The sequence below is a fragment of the Schistocerca piceifrons genome, chromosome 6 (assembly GCF_021461385.2).
Source record: "Schistocerca piceifrons isolate TAMUIC-IGC-003096 chromosome 6, iqSchPice1.1, whole genome shotgun sequence".
In the NCBI taxonomy this organism is placed as follows: Eukaryota; Metazoa; Arthropoda; class Insecta; order Orthoptera; family Acrididae; genus Schistocerca; species Schistocerca piceifrons.
In genome coordinates, this window is record NC_060143.1 from 335,444,999 (window position 1) to 335,463,746 (window position 18,748).

Consider the following 18,748-nt stretch of genomic DNA (forward strand, 5'->3'; position numbering starts at 1 on the left):
CTAGACATTGTTTAGCTGGCAGACTATATCCTAATCAGTCTTTCCTTCTCATCCCGTGTGGTAAATCTGTCCTGACCCACAGTTCTGGGCGACTTTCACAAAATCTGCTCCTTTTCCTAGACCTCTCCAGTTCTTTTCCTTCACCCCTCTTCCTTCCCTTTCAACCCTTCTGCCTGAAGAAGGAGCCACTGACTCTGAAAGCTTGCCCAATTACAACCTCCTTTTGTGTTTGTGTTCTGCCACCACTTGGTGAGGAGACTTTTTGTCTATCTAATTAAAATAGATTATATCCTTTGTCAGATATAGACAAAACACACAAATTTTCACACATGCATAACTAATACATACATGGCCACTGTCATATCATAGCATTAGGGCCTGACTGTGACTGCATTTGAGGTGAGTGGCATTTTCAGTCGGGGCAGGTAGTGACAGTACAGAAGAGGCATGATGTGGGAATGGTGAGAGGTAGCCAGATAGGGATGGGGGAAGAGGCTAGTGCTGCCTGTGGGAGCATGTAGAGATGTGGTGGGAATAGGATAGGAGGCTAGCAGGATTGAGACGTTGTGCTTAAAGGGGGAGGGGACACAGAGGAGAAGACAGAAGTAGAGAAGAGGAAAGGACTATGCAGGTGTGCTACCAGGCAGAAGGTGTGTGTAGGCTGAAGTAGAAGCAGGGAAGAGGATAGAGGCAGTTAAGAGGACAATGACCTGCCTACATCCTCTACCAATTCTTCACAGTTCCTGGTCATTTACCCCCTAGCCACTGCACTTCACTATCAATGCCATTGCCCTCTGCACCAACATCCCTAATGTCCATGGCACTGTTGCTACTGAACATAAAATTTTCCAATACTTGACTGACTCTAAGCATATAACCTCCTTTCTGTTCACCATGACCAACTATATTCTTATCCAAAATATTATTTCTCATTTGAAGACTTCACCTACAAAAACTCTGTGGTAAAGCAGTGGGCATCCACACCACACCATCCTGTGACAACCTATATATGGGCCATCTAGATGAATCCTTCCTAGCCATCCAGAATCCCAAACTCCTCCAAATTCATTAATGACATCTTCAGCATGTGGATTGAGGGTGAGAACATCCTATCCACATCCAGAATGTCAGCTCCATCTCCCCATTTGTATCACCTGATTGTCCTCAGCCCAACAAGCCACCTTCTTTGATGTTGACCCTACCTCAGGGATGACTACATCAGTACTCCCATTCATGTCAAGTCTATCTAACAGTGCCTCTACTTTGACAGCTACCACCCGTTCCACACCAACAATCCTTTCAGTACAGCCTAAACACACAATGTTGTTGCATCTGTAGTGACAATCAGTACTTCTCCAAATATGCCCAGTCTCACTGGGCATTCCTCACTCTCCTCACCTTGTCTAGCAACAGATTTCCTGCATCTTGTCTTTCCAGTCACCTATCAACTATCATATATCATCTGAGCAGCCTCAAAGAAGTGCCGCCTTTATCACCGATTACTACCCAAGACTGGACCAACTGAATCACATTCTCCATAAGCACTTAGACTACCTGTTGTCATGGCACGGAATAAGAAATATCCTCTCCACAGCACATCCAACCTGTGCAATATCCTTGTCCATCCCTGTTCCCCTTCTGCTCCCAACCCCTTGTACCATGGCTAATACTGCTGGAATAGATCTAGATGTAAGTCCTGTTCCATACACCCTCCCATTACCAGCCCTGGCACAAGCATTTTCTACTCCATCAAGGGCAGGGTCACCTGTGAAAGCAGCCACGTTATCTACCAACTTGGTTACAATCACTATGCAACATACTGTGTATGACCACTAACAAGCTGTCTGTGTACATGATTGACCTCAACCAAACTGTGTCTGAGTGACAGCTGTATCATGTCATTGCTAAGAATAGTGCAAAAATGATGTGCTTGACTTCAAGACTGCTTTACAGCCTGTGCCATCTGAATCATCCCACCAACACTAGCTTTTATGAATTACTCAGGTGGGAATTACTCTTGCAGCATTACCTTTGTTCCTGTAAACACTCCCCAGCCTCAGGCTTCATTAGGCCCTGTCCTCCAACTGCTTGGATTCCATTTGTAATGGTCGCCTAGTCGTAGATATTGCTAATTGCTATAATCACACTATTTCACTCCCATTTACAGAGCTTGTTAGCACTTGATGTTAGGTTGGCGCCATTAAAATGCATTGTGGTAATCGCTGCTGCTTGCTGGATCATTGCTGTGTCTCGATGCTGATGCTGGCTCTAAATCTGGTTGTCTCGGGTTAAAAACATTAGGTCCCATGTTTTTTATGAGCTTTTGATGATAAAGAACGAGCGAAACCAACAAATATGTAAACTTCAAATATTTATTACTCTGGTGGCCATCTTAATTCCACTGTCCACCAAAGACCATGACACAACACAAAGTAGTACTTCCTTTACATGTTCTTTGCATTGTTTATCCACCTCAAACAATAACACACAAACACACTTTACCAAAGTGACATTCCGACTGCGCCCCTGACCCTTCTTGCTGCTTGTATTTATAACATTGTCAAAGAAATACTAAAAAGAGATATAGTTCATAAGTCACATGTACATCTGTTATCATAATTTGTGCAGAAAAGTTATTAATTTGCATCGAGTGACATAATTTAACATGTTATTAAAATGACAGACAGATTTGTTGACTTGACAGAATAATTCTTTGTTACAAAAAGTCCGTTTTTTAGAAGTTTGTCAATTGACTTCTCTAATTTGCATAAATAAGTAAATAACATGAATTATTAAGAACTACACTGGTTTTCGTCTAAAATAGGAATACTGAGTGAAAACACTCCTAGTGAACAAATAAGTTTCACTGGGTGATTTTTATTTAAGGAGATCCAAAATACCTAAGTTGGCCACTATTTTTCGTACTTCATATTAATTATTAAAGATGAACTTAGTGTTTTTACATGATGACATTTGCTGTATCAGTGATCAAGTGGTATTAACTTTTGTGAGGGTCAGTTATTCAGTATAATTTAATGGGTTGACCGTTTATGGAGACATGTTATGCAATAATTGTTAACATACACAATAACTTTTCTATAATCATAAATACTCGTTAAACTGGTTGAATTTGGAGGGTATCGCATACTTCAGTAAAGTAAAGCCTTTAATATGATCTGTTACACATTCCACTTCTATCCCACCAGATATCTGTGTGGTCCTTTCCCCTTCATTACTTCTCTGCTCTCCTCTTCTCCTTCTCTACTCTGGCACAGCCCACCAATGCTACACCTAGCAGTCCACTATCTAGTTCCTGCCATATCCCTGCATGCTCCCACAGGCAACACCAGCATCTTCCCCTGCCCTACCTTGCTATCCCACCTACTCAATTTCGCAGTCATGACTTAAGTGTGCAGAGACATCAGTGGCCATTTGTGTGTGAGTCATGCATGTGTGAATATGTGTGTGTTTTGTCTATGTTTGACCAGGGACTTAGTCTGACAGTTAAATAACATCTAGAAGTGCTCATGAAATGTACCTGTGTGCCACTCAATGCCTCCACCATGTGGTGAGTGGCATCTAATCTTTTCATATTGGTGTTATAACATCCAAAATTTTCCAGTGTTTGGTTGAATAGATTCATCTATGCAATCACAAGGTATGCATTAATTGCACATTTAAATTATGATTTGTGAATTAATATTTATATGTGTACTGTATGTTATCAAATATCACTATATTGAGTAGATGGAGTGACGCTGCAGAAATATGCTTCCTTATCTCTCTATCATTTTTCATAATTGATGAATTTTATAGTACATGGAAGCTTGTTGTACAGTTTTATTCCAAATTATGTGTCCTTTTTTTGTCATCTGTTATAGCTTATAGGTGTCACAAGTATGTTATCTGGCTGTTTTATGCAGTTATTGTGAAAGTCGACATTTTTTTCATGTTTCCTTACTAATTTCATATTCCTCAATGCACAATAATGTTTTGAAGATGTACAAGCCAGACAATGGTGGAATGTTTAATTTTTTAGAAAATACCCTGAATGGGTGTCTAGTAGTCCTTTCAGCACTCTTGTATTCTGAAATTTTGTATTCTGAAAGTACCCTGATATGCAGGAGAGTTACCTCAGAATATGATTCCATATTTTGGATGTGAATGAAAATGTATAATATTTACTCAGAGCTGGCTGTTAATTTAAGCAGAGTTTCAGGATCTTATTCCTTTTACCACAGAACTGTTGATCCAAGTATATTGCACTCTACATACCACTTGGATAATGAATATTTATAATATGTGCAGTGTGAAAATTTAGGGCTACTGTTTTATTGTTGTTTATAAACAGATGGTTTGCTGAGAACAGCCACTAAGTTGGTTTCTGTGGCAGTTTTTTTTGAAGAACCTATCTTTTCAAATTTTTTTATAACAGTTGTGTCTTCAGCAAATAATACTGTTCTTGTGGACAACTAAATTCGAGATCACATGATTTTTTTTGTCATCAGTCTTCTGAGTGGTTTGATGTAGCCTGCTGCAAATTCCTCTCTGTGCCAATCTCTTCACCTCAGAGTAATACTTGCACACAATGCCAACAATCATTTTCTGGATGTACTCCAAATTTCTGTCTTCTCTTGCAGTTTTTTCCCTCTACAACTCCCTCATGTACCATGGAAGATTTCCCCTTCTTCTTGTCAGTGTTTTCCGTATGTATCTTTCTTCACCATTTCTATGGAGAACATCCTCATTCCAAATGTTATCAGTCCACCTAATTTTCATCATTCTAGAGCACCAAATCTTAAATGCTTCAGTTCATTTTGCATGATTTTACATTGTCAAGCACTTTTTCTAGGTAGACAAATCCTATGAACACGCTTTCAACCTACTTACTGTTGTGCAACATCAGAACTGCTTCTCTGCTGCCTTTACCTTTCATAAAACCAAGAGATCACCATCTAACACATCCCCCTGTACACATATTTCTGTACATTATTCTTCTCAGCAGCTTTGATGCATGAGCTGTTAAACAGATTGTGTGATGTTCCTGTACTTAGCTGCTCCTGCTATCTCTGGGACAGAGAGGTTGATATTTTTCAGAAGTCTGATGGTGCCTCTCCAGACTCACAAATTGTACAAACCGACATAAATAGTTGTATGGTGGATACTTTCACCAAAGATCTTAAACGTTATGGAGGAATGTTATTTATGCTTTTAACTTTAATCTGTGGCTAATTCTAGATCCTCTATTTCTGCGATTTCAACCGCTGTCATTAACAATAATAATAATAATAGTAATGATAATATGCATAACTTGTCTGAAAAAATTGTTTCTGTAGAATTTTGTTATCTTGTACTTAATTAAGTATAGTTGATGGCAAGAACGAAATAATATTTAAGCTTTCATTACTCTCTGTCTCGCATTTTTGTGTAAGTGGGAGTTTTTGTGCTTTTTTTGTGTTTTTAGAAAAATGTCCAAGGTTCCTAATACGTGCATTAGTTAACGAATTAACGGAATTGACGTCTGGGGTGAAAATCAGACAGTTTTGCGTTGCACCCACAAGACTACTTATGCTTATTATACACTTCATTGTCGACTTTTCGCTTTGTTGTCATGCTTATTTGATTTCGTCACTTTCTCAGACAACGGATCTGGTCTGGGAGGCCCTAGTTTCTTTGCGGCTAATTATTCCTGGTAATTTCCTTTTCTGTTAGCACTTAAAACAGATTCAACAGAGTTCATGTTGAAACTGCATGGGAAAGCCGATTCCTCCACAGTAAACAACCAACTCCGAACCCAAATAGCCGTATGCGGAAATGATTAAATTCAAGTAGTACCGTACTGTCTACCAACATGGCATTGACTACGAATGAGGCGCTGAGAGCCACAAGGGCCAAAAGTACACCGCCTTCGACCCCACATTTGAGTGAACATCGGAGAAACCAATGAGAGTTTTGCGCGAATGTTCATACATATGTATAATGTGGGTCTACAGTACAGATAAGCGTGACTCACCATAAGATCAACAGATGTCAGAAACATGAATAAATCCTACTGTCTCACAATCGGCGATGATGTGGTTTAATCTCAGCACATAAAATGGTTTACTATATGGCAAAATCCATAGCTTAATTTTCTGTATCTCGTTCAGAATACCACAAAATAGGTTTTTCTGACAGTATAACTATAACGTATATTGATGTCTGATCTAATTTTACTACATAGAGAGTGAATTGTCATATCTGAGGAATGTGCTGCTGCCTACCGGGATTTACGAGGTGCTACAATAAAGTAATGAGACTGATGCGAAAAAAATGTTGCTTACAGTTTTAGTCAAGTTTAGTGTTGTCTCCTTCAAAGTAGTTCCCTTCTGATTGCACACACTTTTTCCAGCGCTTCTGCCACTGATGGTAACATTTCTGGAACTCATCTTCTGTAATATCCTCCAAGACCCTCGTCACAGCTTTTTGGACATCTTGTGTTGTTTGAAAATGGTGTCCCGTGACCGCCGTTTTGACTCTTGGAAATAGAAAAATGGCGCACGGAGCGATATCTGGTGAATAAGGTGGCTGTGGTAGTACTGAAATTTGTTTTGAGGTTAAAAATAGCTGTACTGACAAAGCAGTATGGGATGGCCCATTATCGTGATGCAAAATCCAATTCTCAGCAATGTTGGCATGGGTACGAAGAACTCTTTTACGAAGTCTTCCTAAAATTTCTTTGTAGTAATATTGGTTAAATGTTTGTCCAGGAGGCACCTAGTCTTTATGAACAATTCCCTTGGAATCAAAGAAGCATACAAGCATAAATTTCACTTTTGACTTTGACATGCGAGCTTTTTTTGGTCTGGGTGATCAATTTGAGCACCATTGCGAACTTTGGCGTTTTGTCCTTGGATTGTACTGAGAAAACCAACTTTCATCACCAGTGATAATGCGGCTCAACAATTCTGGATTGATTTCCGTTTGCTCTAACATATCGGCTGCCACATTTTTCCGTGTTTCTCGCTGTTGTGGTGTGAGATGTTTATGGACCATTTTTGCACAAATCTTCAGTTATTATTAGACAAACTGTTTCTCGATTAATGTTCAGTTCTTCTGCAATCATTTTCATGGATAATCTTCGAACAAATCGTATGAGTTCACACACCCTGGCCAATTTGACATCCGCCTGTGAGGTTGATGGGTGTCCACCCTTCACTAAACATTTTATGCCAATGAAAAACTTGAGCTCTTGACATAACCTCCTCTCCAAAAGCCTTCTGATGCTTACCGTAAGTTGTCGTCGCGTTTTTACCCAATTTAACACAAAAAGAAATGGCATACCGTTGCGCAATATTATGCAGTTCCATTTCCGTGACGAGAGACACAAACACATCTTAACTTATTACAGCACAACTCATGACTGAGCAGTTGCATCAACGTGCTGCTTGGACTAGAAGCATCTTATAGACCAAGGCCAAAGATATTGTGCCTACGCAAGTCTGCAGGGTTGTCACATCTTCCAAAGAAAATCAGTCTCATTACTTTATTGTTGCACATCGTACGTCGAGCAAAGGGGGATAAAAGTCTGCTGCAGTGTGCTACCACCTCATGGCACTGATGTAAACTTGTAATTGAGTAGTAAAGGCCAGCTGTTTATCAAATCCGCATGTATTTGGCCCATAAGGCAGTTACATCATGCCAGTTGTGCAAGTGCAAAACCCCTTAAAACGTGCACAACTGAAGGTGCACTCGTGCCCCTGATGTCAAGTTTCACCGGGTCTACAGGAGCATAGTGTGGCAGATTTAGTGCTGTGTATTTCAGATTACTACATCTACATTATGTTTAACAGCATTCAAAGAAAAATAATAATTAAATCCGAAAAGTGTCAAAAGTTAGACTGTTCATGCGGTCTTGAGCTCTTATACAACAACCGCCACTGGAAGGCGTTCGATACAGTTCCGCACTTTCGCCTGATAAACAAAGTAAGAGCCTACGGAATATCAGACCAGCTGTGTGGCTGGATTGAAGAGTTTTTAGCAAACAGAACACAGAATGTTGTTCTCAATGGAGGGACGCCTACAGACGTTAAAGTAGCCTCTGGCGTGCCACAGGGGAGTGTTATGGGACCATTGCTTTTCACAATATATGTAAATGACCTAGAAGATAGTGTCGGAAGTTCCATGCGGCTTTTTGCGGATGACACTGTAGTATACAGAGAAGTTGCAGCATTAGAAAATTGTAGCGAAATGCAGGAAGATCTGCATCGGATAGGCACTTGGTGCAGGGAGTGGCAACTGACCCTTAACATAACAAATGTAATGTATTGCGAATACATAAAAAGAAGGATCCTTTATTGTATGATTACATGATAGCGGAAGAAACACTGGTAGCAGTTAATTCTGTAAAATATCTGGGAGTATGCGTGCGGAACAATTTGAAGTGGAATGATCATATAAAGTTAATTGTTGGTAAGGCGGGTGACAGGTTGAGATTCATTGGGAGAGTCCTTAGGAAATGTAGTCCATCAAGAAAGGAGGTGGCTTACAAAACACTCGTTTGACCTATACTTGAGTATTGCTCATCAGAGTGGGATCCGTATCAGGTCGGGTTGACAGAGGAGATAGAAAAGATCCAAAGAAGAGCGGCGTGGGTTATTTGGTAAGCGTGATAGCGTTACGGAGATGTTTAGCAAACTCAAGTGGCAGATTCTGCAAGAGAGGCGCTCTGCATCGCGGTGTAGCTTGGTGTCCAGGTTTCGAGAGGGTGCGTTTCTGGATGAGGTATCGAATATATTGCTTTCCCCTACTTATACCTCCCGAGGAGATCACGAATGTAAAATTAGAGAGATTCGAGCGCGCACGGAGGCTTTCCAGTAGTCGTTCTTCCCGCGAACCATAAGCGACTGGGACAGGAAAGGGAGGTAATGACAGTGGCACATAAAGTGCCCTCCGCCACACACCGTTGGGTGGCTTGCGGAGTATAAATGTAGATGTAGAACATCGCTACTCAACGAAGTAAATCAGTTACAAAGTCACAGATGTGATGAGTCACCAAGCTTCCTCTTGTTCCATCCCTCACTATGATGTAAAATAATAGTAGCATTAAGTGTACAGAGCTCCATGTCGTTGTCTTTGGCACGACGTACACAACCAGTAGACACCTGAACTGATATGCAGAAACAATTACCCATTTAATCCCGGGTGGAGCTTGCAGGTTACTCCTTAGAAGACATCGCAGCGCACGGGACGATGTTCTTCACGGAGGGGTGCGACCCGTGCGCGACTGCCCTCGCCTTCACGCTGTTCGAGCTGGCGCACAACGCGGACGTGCAGGAGCAGCTGCGGGAGGAGGTGGTGGCAGCCACTGGGGCGGAGCTCACGTACGAGAAGCTGCAGGAGATGGAGCTACTCGACCGCGTCGTCTCTGGTGAGGATCGCTTCAGTACTGTTCCGGTTGGCAGCTGCAAGCACTGTCTGATCGGAAGCATCCTATGTAATGCGGAATTACTTTAAAAATGGACACAAAAACATCACTTTGCTCTTATAAGGAACACTTTGGATGCATCTCGTAATAAATCAATATTTGGCCAACACCTGACACATCATGATCACTCGGAAGGACATATAACGAATAATTTAAAGATTCCTCACACTGCACCTAAAGGACATTTACGCTATGTGATCAAAAGTCCGGGACACCTGGCTGAAAATGACTTACAAGTTCGCGGCGCCCTCCACCGGTAATTCTGGAATTTAATATGGTGTTAGCTCACCCTTAGTCTTGATGACAGCTTCCACTCTCGCAAGCATACGTTCAATCAGGTGCAGGAAGGTTTCTTCGGGAATTGCAGCCCATTCTTCATGGAGTGCTGCACTGAGGAGAGTTATCGATGTCGATAGGTGATGCCTGGCACGAAGTCGGCGTTCCAAAACATCCCAAAGGTGGTCTATAGGATTCAGGTCAGGAATCAGTGCAGTCCAGTCCATTACAGGAATGTCATTGTCGTGTAACCACTCCATCACAGGCCGTGCCTTATGAACAGGTGCTCAATCGTGTTGGAAGGGTGCGTTTCTGGATGAGGTATCGCATATATTGCTTCCCCCTACTTATACCTCTCGAGGAGATCACGAATGTAAAATCAGAGAGATTCGAGTGCGCACGGAGGCTTTCCAGCAGTCGTTCTTCCCGCGAACCATACACGACTGGAACAGGAAAGGGAGGTAATGACAGTGGCACGTAAAGTTCCCTCCGTCACACACCGTTAGATGGATTACGGAGTATAAATGTAGATGTAGATGTAGATGTACATGTAGAAGATGTAGTCGCCATCCGGAAATTACTCTTCAACCGAGTGAAGCAAGAAGGTGCTTAAAGCATCAATGTAGGCCTGTGCTGGCCGGCCGATGTGACCGAGCAGTTCTAAGCGCTTCAGTCTGGAAACGCGTGACCGCTACGGTCGCAGGTTCGGATCCTGCCTCGGGCATGGATGTGTGTGATGTCCTTAGGTTAGTTAGGTTTAAGTAGTTCTAAGTTCTAGGGGACTGATGACCTCAGCTGTAAAGTCCTATAGTGCTCAGAGCCTTTTGAACCATTTAGGCCTGTGCTGTGATAGTGCCAGGCAAAACAACAAGGGGTGCAAGCCTCCTCCATGAAAAACACGACCACACCATAACACCACTGCCTCCGAATTTTAGGCAATACACACACTGGCAGATGATGTTCACCGGGCATTCGCCATACGCACACCCTACCATCGGATCGCCACATTGTATACTGTGATTCATCACTCCACACAACGTTTTTCCACTGTTCAATCGTTCGATGTTTACGTTCATTGCACCAAGCGAGGTATCGTTGGCATTTACTGGCGTGATGTGTGATTCATGATCAGCTGCTCGACCAAGAAATTCCACCTACCGCCTAACTGTCATAGTACTTGCAGTGGGTCCTGATGCAGTTTGGAATTCCTGTGTGATGGTCTGGATAGATGTCTGCCTATTACACATTACGACCATCTTCAACTGTCGACGGTCTGTGTCAGTCAACACACGAGGTCGGCCTGTACAGTTTTGTGCTGTACGTGTCCCATAACGTCTCCACTTCACCATCACACCGGAAACAGTGGGCCTAGGGATGTTTAGGAGTGTGGAAATCTCGCGTACAGACGTATGGCATAAGTGACACCCAATCACCTGACCACGTTCGAAGTCCCTGAGTTGTGCGGAGCGCCCCATTCTGCTCTTTCATGATGTCTAATGACTACTGAGGTCGCTTATATGGAGTTCCTGGCAGTAGGTGGTAGCACGATGTACCTAATATAAAAAACGTATGTTTTTGGGGGTGTTCGGATAGTTTTGATCACAAAGTGTACTTAACACATTAGAAGAAACAGAAATTTGTGTTCACTACAAAAATAAACTGTCGTCCATACTCAACAAGCAATTACACTTCACATGAAAAATATTTTTGTGGTCTATTTGATGAGTTACTATAAAATGTTTCTGCTCTTTTGTTTCTCTTTTATTCTTTATTTTACATTTTATGGAATGTTTTCTTGACTGTATAAAACTTTGCTTACTTTATTTTAAACTACTGGCTGCTTATGTTTTTTATTTTTTATTCATGACTACCTTAAAAGGCCCAGTCAGTTGTATAACAATCACCGTGCAGTACCTCCTTTGATGTAATATGACGATTTTGCTCTAGGCTAGCTAAAGAACGCTATTTTACTTCCGTTCGTTTTAATTCCCCTTTTATTTCTCCAAATAATAATTGTAACTTGACACTTATTGCTATTTAATGGACATATGTGACTGTAATTAACTATATTCCCAGTATCGTTTATACTTTCTGACTGCTTGTGCGTTCATTTTAGGTTTATGACTACTTAGAGTTGTCTATGACGTATTAAATGATAGTGATGTAATCTATATTTCCGTACGTCTGACAGTATGTACGCCTATATTATGGAATTTTGTGGAATATTTATGACTGTAAACAAATATGTTCACAGTTTCTTGATACTTCAACTTCTTATGCTCATTGTTTTGTGGTTTTGACTACCTCGATGAGTCAATGAGATTTTTTTGCCGTAGTTCTTTTGATATAACTTATTTTTACATGCTTTAGATATTATGTATACTACTTTACTTTTTATCTTGTTGGTTACTTGGGCGATCTCATCTGGGGGATCTGACACATATGACGACAGTCATTTTACTTGCTTACCAGTGTTTTGTAACAGATAGTCGCTATCGCAACTTTGAAATCGTGTTCTGTTGAAAAGTGCACATCGATACCTCCACGCCATTTCCATTGCGAATAACGGCGTCACTCAAACAATATTTTGACTGGCACTACCATCTAGCAGCAATCTGCAGTATCTGGCATGCATTTCTACATGTCGACATGCATGCCAGTATGTATTTAACATCCAGTAGCTGTTGCAGCTCTAAAATGGTCTTCATCTGGATAGCGCATATCGATACGACAATGCCGTCTCCATGGCAACCATTGGTGTTGCTTAACCACTGTCGCCGGCCGAGGTGACCGAGCGGTTCTAGGCGCTACAATATGGAACCGCGCGACCGCTACGGTCGCAGGTTCGAATCCTGCCTTGGGCATGGATGTGTGTGATGTCCTTAGGTTAGTTAGGTTTAAGTAGTTCTAAGTTCTAGGGGAGTGATGACCTTAGAAGTTAAGTCTCATAGTGCTCAGAGCCATTTGAACCATTTTTTAACCACTGTCCTTGCTGGCATACAATCTACAAGTTTGCGACAAATGCCCACAGATGGTTATCGGTGTTCTCAAAAAATGGCTCTGAGCACTATGCGACTTAACTTCTAAGGTCATCAGTCGCCTAGAATTTAGAACTAATTAAACCTAACTAACTTAAGGACATCACACACATCCATGCCCGAGGCAGGATTCGAACCTGCGACCGTAGCGGTCGATCGGCTCCAGACTGTAGCGCCTAGAACCGCACGGCCACTCCGGCCGACGGGTGTTCTCACACTGATGAAATGCTGTTTGTAGCAATTACTTTATATAATGAAATGCGCGTATTTGTTCATTTGTTATTCGCTTTCGTGTAACTATTCTGTATATACCTTATTGTAATAACTGTTTTACGTGATCTGTACCTGAATGGCTGTCGTTGATGTAATTTGGTGTGCAATGGGCAGAGCATCGTGTATTTAACCAACAACTGCGTTGCTCTCCTTGCCAGGTGACATTTGTGGAGTTAACAATACCCGCTCCATTCACCGCCACCGCCTACCATCATGGGTACAATTTCTTCTTTTAATATTCGTTGTATATACTGTATTTTATATGTTACTACTATTATCAGACAACCCTCTAAATCGATTCTATATTCATATTTCAGTATGAGGGACTAAGGGTTGTCAAAAACTGATCGAAACCGGTTACCATGGAAACAAATGGTTTTGCAGCCGAGACTGTTTGTGTCCATTTTTAAAGTACTGTAAGGTTGAGCCAGACAGTAGGGGATTCTATCGTTATTTCAAAGGGTTTATTTTATTGCCGGCCGGAGTGACCCAACGGTTCTAGGCGCTACAGTCTGGAACCACGCGACCGCTACGGTCGCAGGTTCGAATCCTGCCTCAGGCATGGATGTGTGTGATGTCCTTAGGTTAGTTAGGTTGAAGTAGTTCTAAGTTCTAGGGGACTGATGACCTCAGAAGTTAAGTCCCATAGTGCTCAGAGCCATTTTTTTTGTTTATTTTATTCTCTCATTACAGTCCAGCATTAGCCCCCCTCCCACCCAACACACACACACACATGTGCTCGAGAGGGAGATTGTCTCCAGTTGTGGCAGGCAGTGAAAGACTTTTCAGATGGCTGACAGAAAGGCTTCCCAAGTTTGTCTGACAAACAGGTTTCAGGCGCTATCTGTGGCTAATAAAGATTATGACCAGCATTCAGTTGTTTGTAGCGTTTCAAGGAAGCCTCTCACGCTGCAAGACCTGGATATTCATAGGGAGTTGAATTACTATAGTTGAGAGACCCAATTTTAGGGGTGTAGTGGGGCCCCTTAGGTGCATGGCTGTCAAGGAGGGAAAGAAGCCCATTGTGCACAGTGTGTGCATACCGACAGGGGATTGGTGCGTCATCCTCGATGGGAAATGAGTATTTTCGGATGCCACGAAGTGACAGAGTGTAACCGACTGCTGATGGTGGCTCACTTTGGTACTAATGCTGCGCGTCGCTATGGACTGGAAGAGATTCTCTCTGGTTTCTAGCAACTGTCTGAAGTGCCGAAGACTGCCAGTGTTGCTTGTGGGCCAAACGTTTGATAGACGTTTGGTACAGAGCTGAGTGGACAGTCTGAATCAGAGGCACAGGCTATTCTGCGACTTGAGGTGTATTGTAGGGTATTGTATCGGGTTCTGCTTAATAGGTCAGGGACCCACCACACAGAGGAGGCAGCTATACAGGTAACAGGCACTGTATGGAGTGGACTGGGTTGCTTTTTAGGTTAGACGGTCTGGGTATAGAACAAAAACGGCTTCTATCTCAATGGGTGCAGGTCAAACACAGGACAATGCAAAACCTAGGAACCTTAGGTATTATAGCTGTAAAATATCGTTACTGTGTTGGGAAAGAGCTAGAGCTCCATGCGCTAATAGAAAGCAATGAAGCTCAAACCGTTATAAGTATTGGAAGCAGACTAAGGCCGGAGACAAGTTTAGCTGAAACTTTTACAAATACCTAACAGTGTTCAGAAAGGATAGATTAAATACAGTTTGTGGTAAAATATTTGTTACTGTTAGAAGTAGTTTATCTTGTGGTGAAATACTGAAGTAGATACTTCCTCTGAGTTACAATGGGTAGAGGTTGTACTTGAAATTCCGCATAAATTAATAACTGGTTCCTTTTATCGATCTCTGGCTTAAATGACACAGTTGCTGAACAGTGCAAAGAAGACTTGAGTCTCATTGCAGTTATATACCCCACTCATATAGCTATACACTGGTGTCCAAAATTAAAGCAACAATCAGCTGTTTCCTCGTCCTGTGACTAATTCACGATATAATTATACAAACTATCAACAAATATCCGCACGACCGTGTTCTGCACGGAAGATGGCATTCCGGGTAACGGAAAACCACGCCGATGACGACGTCAGGGCACCTGCCAAACGGGGAATCGTTTCCGGGTAGACTCACATTCACAATTGCTATGTACACAGCAGTATGGTGCAATATGGCACAGGGAAGACGCCTACCAGACTCTCTGTGGTGGAGGACGTAGGAAGAATGGAAGCAGGACAGTAGCAAACTCTCCCGAGGCAGGATTCGAACCTGCGACCGTAGCGGTCGCGCGGTTCCAGACTGAAGCGCCTAGAACCGCTAGGCGACACCGGCCGTCCGACCATGTGTGGCATTAGAAAGAGAAGGCCGTTATGTGGCTTCAAAGACCCGGGGTACCGCCTTAATACTGCATAGCAACTGGCAGCTGAACTCGCCGCATCCACTGGACGTGTTGTATCGAAGCAAACGGTGCACAGAAGGCTGTGGCAGAGTGGAATTCATTGTAGGTGACCTGCTGTATGAGCACCTCTGATGTCTCTTCATATATGAGAACGTCTAAAATGGAGTCGTCAACATGCCACCTGGACAGTTGAACAGTGGGCCCATGTGCTTTTCACAGATGAGTGCCTCTTCACATATGGGAACGTCTAAAATGGAGTCATCAACATGCCACCTGGGCAGTCGAACAGTGGGCCCATGTGTTTTCAGAGGTGAGTCCCTCTTCACATATGGGAACGTCTAAAATGGAGTCATCAACATGCCACCTGGACAGTCGAACCGTGGGCCCATGTGCTTTTCACAGATAAGTCCCTCTTCACATATGGGAACGTCTAAAATGGAGTCATCAACATGCCACCTGGACAGTAGAACCGTGAGCCCATGTGCTTTTCACAGATAAGTCCCTCTTCACATATGGGAACGTCTAAAATGGAGTTGTCAACATGCCACCTGGACAGTCGAACCGTGGGCCCATGTGATTTTCACAGATAAGTCCCTCTTCACATATGGGAACGTCTAAAATGGAGTTGTCAACATCCCACCTGGACAGTCGAACTGTGGGCCCGGGTGCTTTTCACAGATGAGTCCCTCTTCACATATGGGAACGTCTAAAATGGAGTCGTCAACATGCCACCTGGACAGTCGAACAGTGGGCCAGTGTGCTTTTCGCAGATGAGTCCCGGTTACGTCTGGAGAGTGATTCTCGACGCATTCACATCTATAGGGAACGTGGAATGCGATCTCTGCACCCAAACGTTGTGGAAAGAGACCAATATCGAGGAGGATATCTAACGGTCTTTACCGGGGTTATGTTGACCACTCAACATGTCTCCACGAAATTGTACGGGTGAATCGGCAAGGTTTAACTGCTGTCAGGTATTGTGAAAAGATGTTGGGACCTCATGTGCGGTTGTTGCGACGTGCTGAGGGTCCAGGCTCCGTAATGATGGACGATAGTGCTCGACCTCATAGAGCATGCCTGGTTGATATTTTCTTGGAAAATACTGTATGCATGGCGTAGCCTGCTCGCTCTCCCGATTTGAATGCCATGGAGCATGTCTTGGATGCACTAGGAAGACGGGTTAAGCCGGCCGGGGTGGCCGAGCAGTTCTAGGAGCTACAGTCTGGAACCGAGCGACCGCTACGGTTGCAGGTTCGAATCCTGCCTCGGGCATGGATGTGTGTAATGTCCTTAGGTTAGTTAGGTTTAAGTAGTTCTACGTTCTAGGGAACTGATGACCTCAGAAGTTAAGTCCCATAGTACTCAGAGCCATTTGAACCATTTGAGACGGGTTAGATCACGTCAGCTTCAAGAAACCACTCTCCAAAACGTGCTAGCAGCTCTGCTGGAAGAATGGACGTTACTGCCTCAACATGAGATTGATGACATCATTCACAGCATACCCTGTCGTTGTCATGTCTGTATTGCTGGCAGAGATGGTCACACCCCATACTGAGCACATTAACCAGTTGTCTGAATGTGTGTGCAAATCCGTTAAGTTGGAGAAAAACTAAGAACATTTTTGGCTACCATTTTACATGTTGCACTTATTTTACGTTCTGTATTCTTTACTTTGTTTCTCCTTTACTATCACCTGTTTGTACTGTTTTGTGGTGAAGTAAACACAACCTTGAAAAATTTCCGTTTATTGCTTTAATATTGGGCACCAGTGTTGTCTGTGGTGACTTCAAACTACACTCGATACCTTGGCGAAAATACATGTTCAAATCCTGTGGTATGCGTAAAAATGCGTAAAAACATTGTCCGAAAATGTGCTAAATGCTTTCTCTGGAAATTATTTTGGGTATTTAGCTCTGGAGCTACTCGAGCTGTGAATGTTAGAGAAACCATGCTTGCTTTCTTAGCGACAAATAATCTTAAGCAAATAGGGAGCATCATGATGGGTACAGGGATTAATCACTAATAGGTTTCGTTGCGAGACATTCAAACCCACCAAAAATAAATGCATAACAAATCTCCTAAAAAAGCAGATAAAAATTCGCTCGACGCCTTCCTAAAATACAGCCTCCATTACTTCAGAAGTATGTGAGTATAGACCAGACTTGACTTGAATTCAAAGAATGGAGAGACTCATACCAAATGAATTAATAACAGACGGAGCTGATCATCCATGGTACTCAACGCAGGCTAGAAATCTGTTGCAGAAGCAACGAAAAAAGTGTGCCAAATTTAAAAGAACGAAAAATCCTCAAGGATGGCGAAATTTTACAAAATCTCTAAATTTAACTCAGGCTTCAACGCGACGTGCTTGTTATAGTTTTTACAACGAAACTCTGTCTCTAAATCCATCAGAAAATCCAAACATTCTTTTTCGTATTTAGAGTACACCAGTGGAAAAACACAATCAATATCTTCGCTGTGCGATAGCAATGGTAAAGTTACCAGTGACACTATCACTAAAGTGGAGTTATTAAATACTGTTTTCCGAAATACCTTCATCAAAGAAGGCAAAGAAGAAGTTCCAGAATTCGAATCAAGAAGAACTGCCTATATGAGCAACTTAGAAGTAGATAACCTCGGTGCAGCGAAACAATTCAAATCACTTAATAAAGGCAAGACTATATGCCAATTATGCTCCTTTCAGAGTAAACTGATGTAATAGTTGCATACTTAGTAATCATAACAACTGCTCGTTCGGCAAAATATCCGTACCTAAAGACTAGAAAGTTGAACAGGCCACAGGAATACTCAAGAAAGGAAATAATAATAATGTCGTGTGACGAGGGCCTCCCGTCGGGTAGACCGCCCGCCTGGTGCAAGTCATTCGATTTGACGCCACTTCAGCGACTTGCGCGTCGATGGGGATGAAAAGATGATGACTAGGACAACACAACACCCAGTCCATGAGGGGAGAAAATCTCCGACTCCGCCGCGAATCGAACCCGGGCCCTTACGATTGACAGTCTGTCGCGCTGACCACTTTTTTGTTTGTTTTCTCCATTTTGTTCGTTGTTGATCGTTGTGTTTGTTCGCTGACCACCTCCACAAAATGATGAAAGGAAATTTGTTTATCTCTTACTGCTTTTCTGCTGTTCTTGGAGTTAAAGCACCGTATGAATCATGTCGTTCAGCATCTACATATGCCGCTGAACGTATCTACAAAATTATATCATTGAACGACTCATAGATCAGGATATATGAAATGATATTTAAATCAAGACCCTAAGCTGCCAACAGGAGTTGATATAC

General features: G+C 42.5%; 1 protein-coding gene across 1 annotated transcript in view; it reads left to right on the forward strand.

Annotated features, from left to right (window-relative positions):
* LOC124802643 (probable cytochrome P450 6a13) overlaps positions 1-18,748 on the forward strand; it is a 69,345-nt gene that overhangs the window by 23,201 nt on the left and 27,396 nt on the right. The window contains exon 7 of the mRNA XM_047263546.1: positions 9,197-9,409. Coding sequence (XP_047119502.1) covers positions 9,197-9,409 — 213 coding nt within the window. The remainder of the gene's footprint in view (positions 1-9,196; positions 9,410-18,748) is intronic.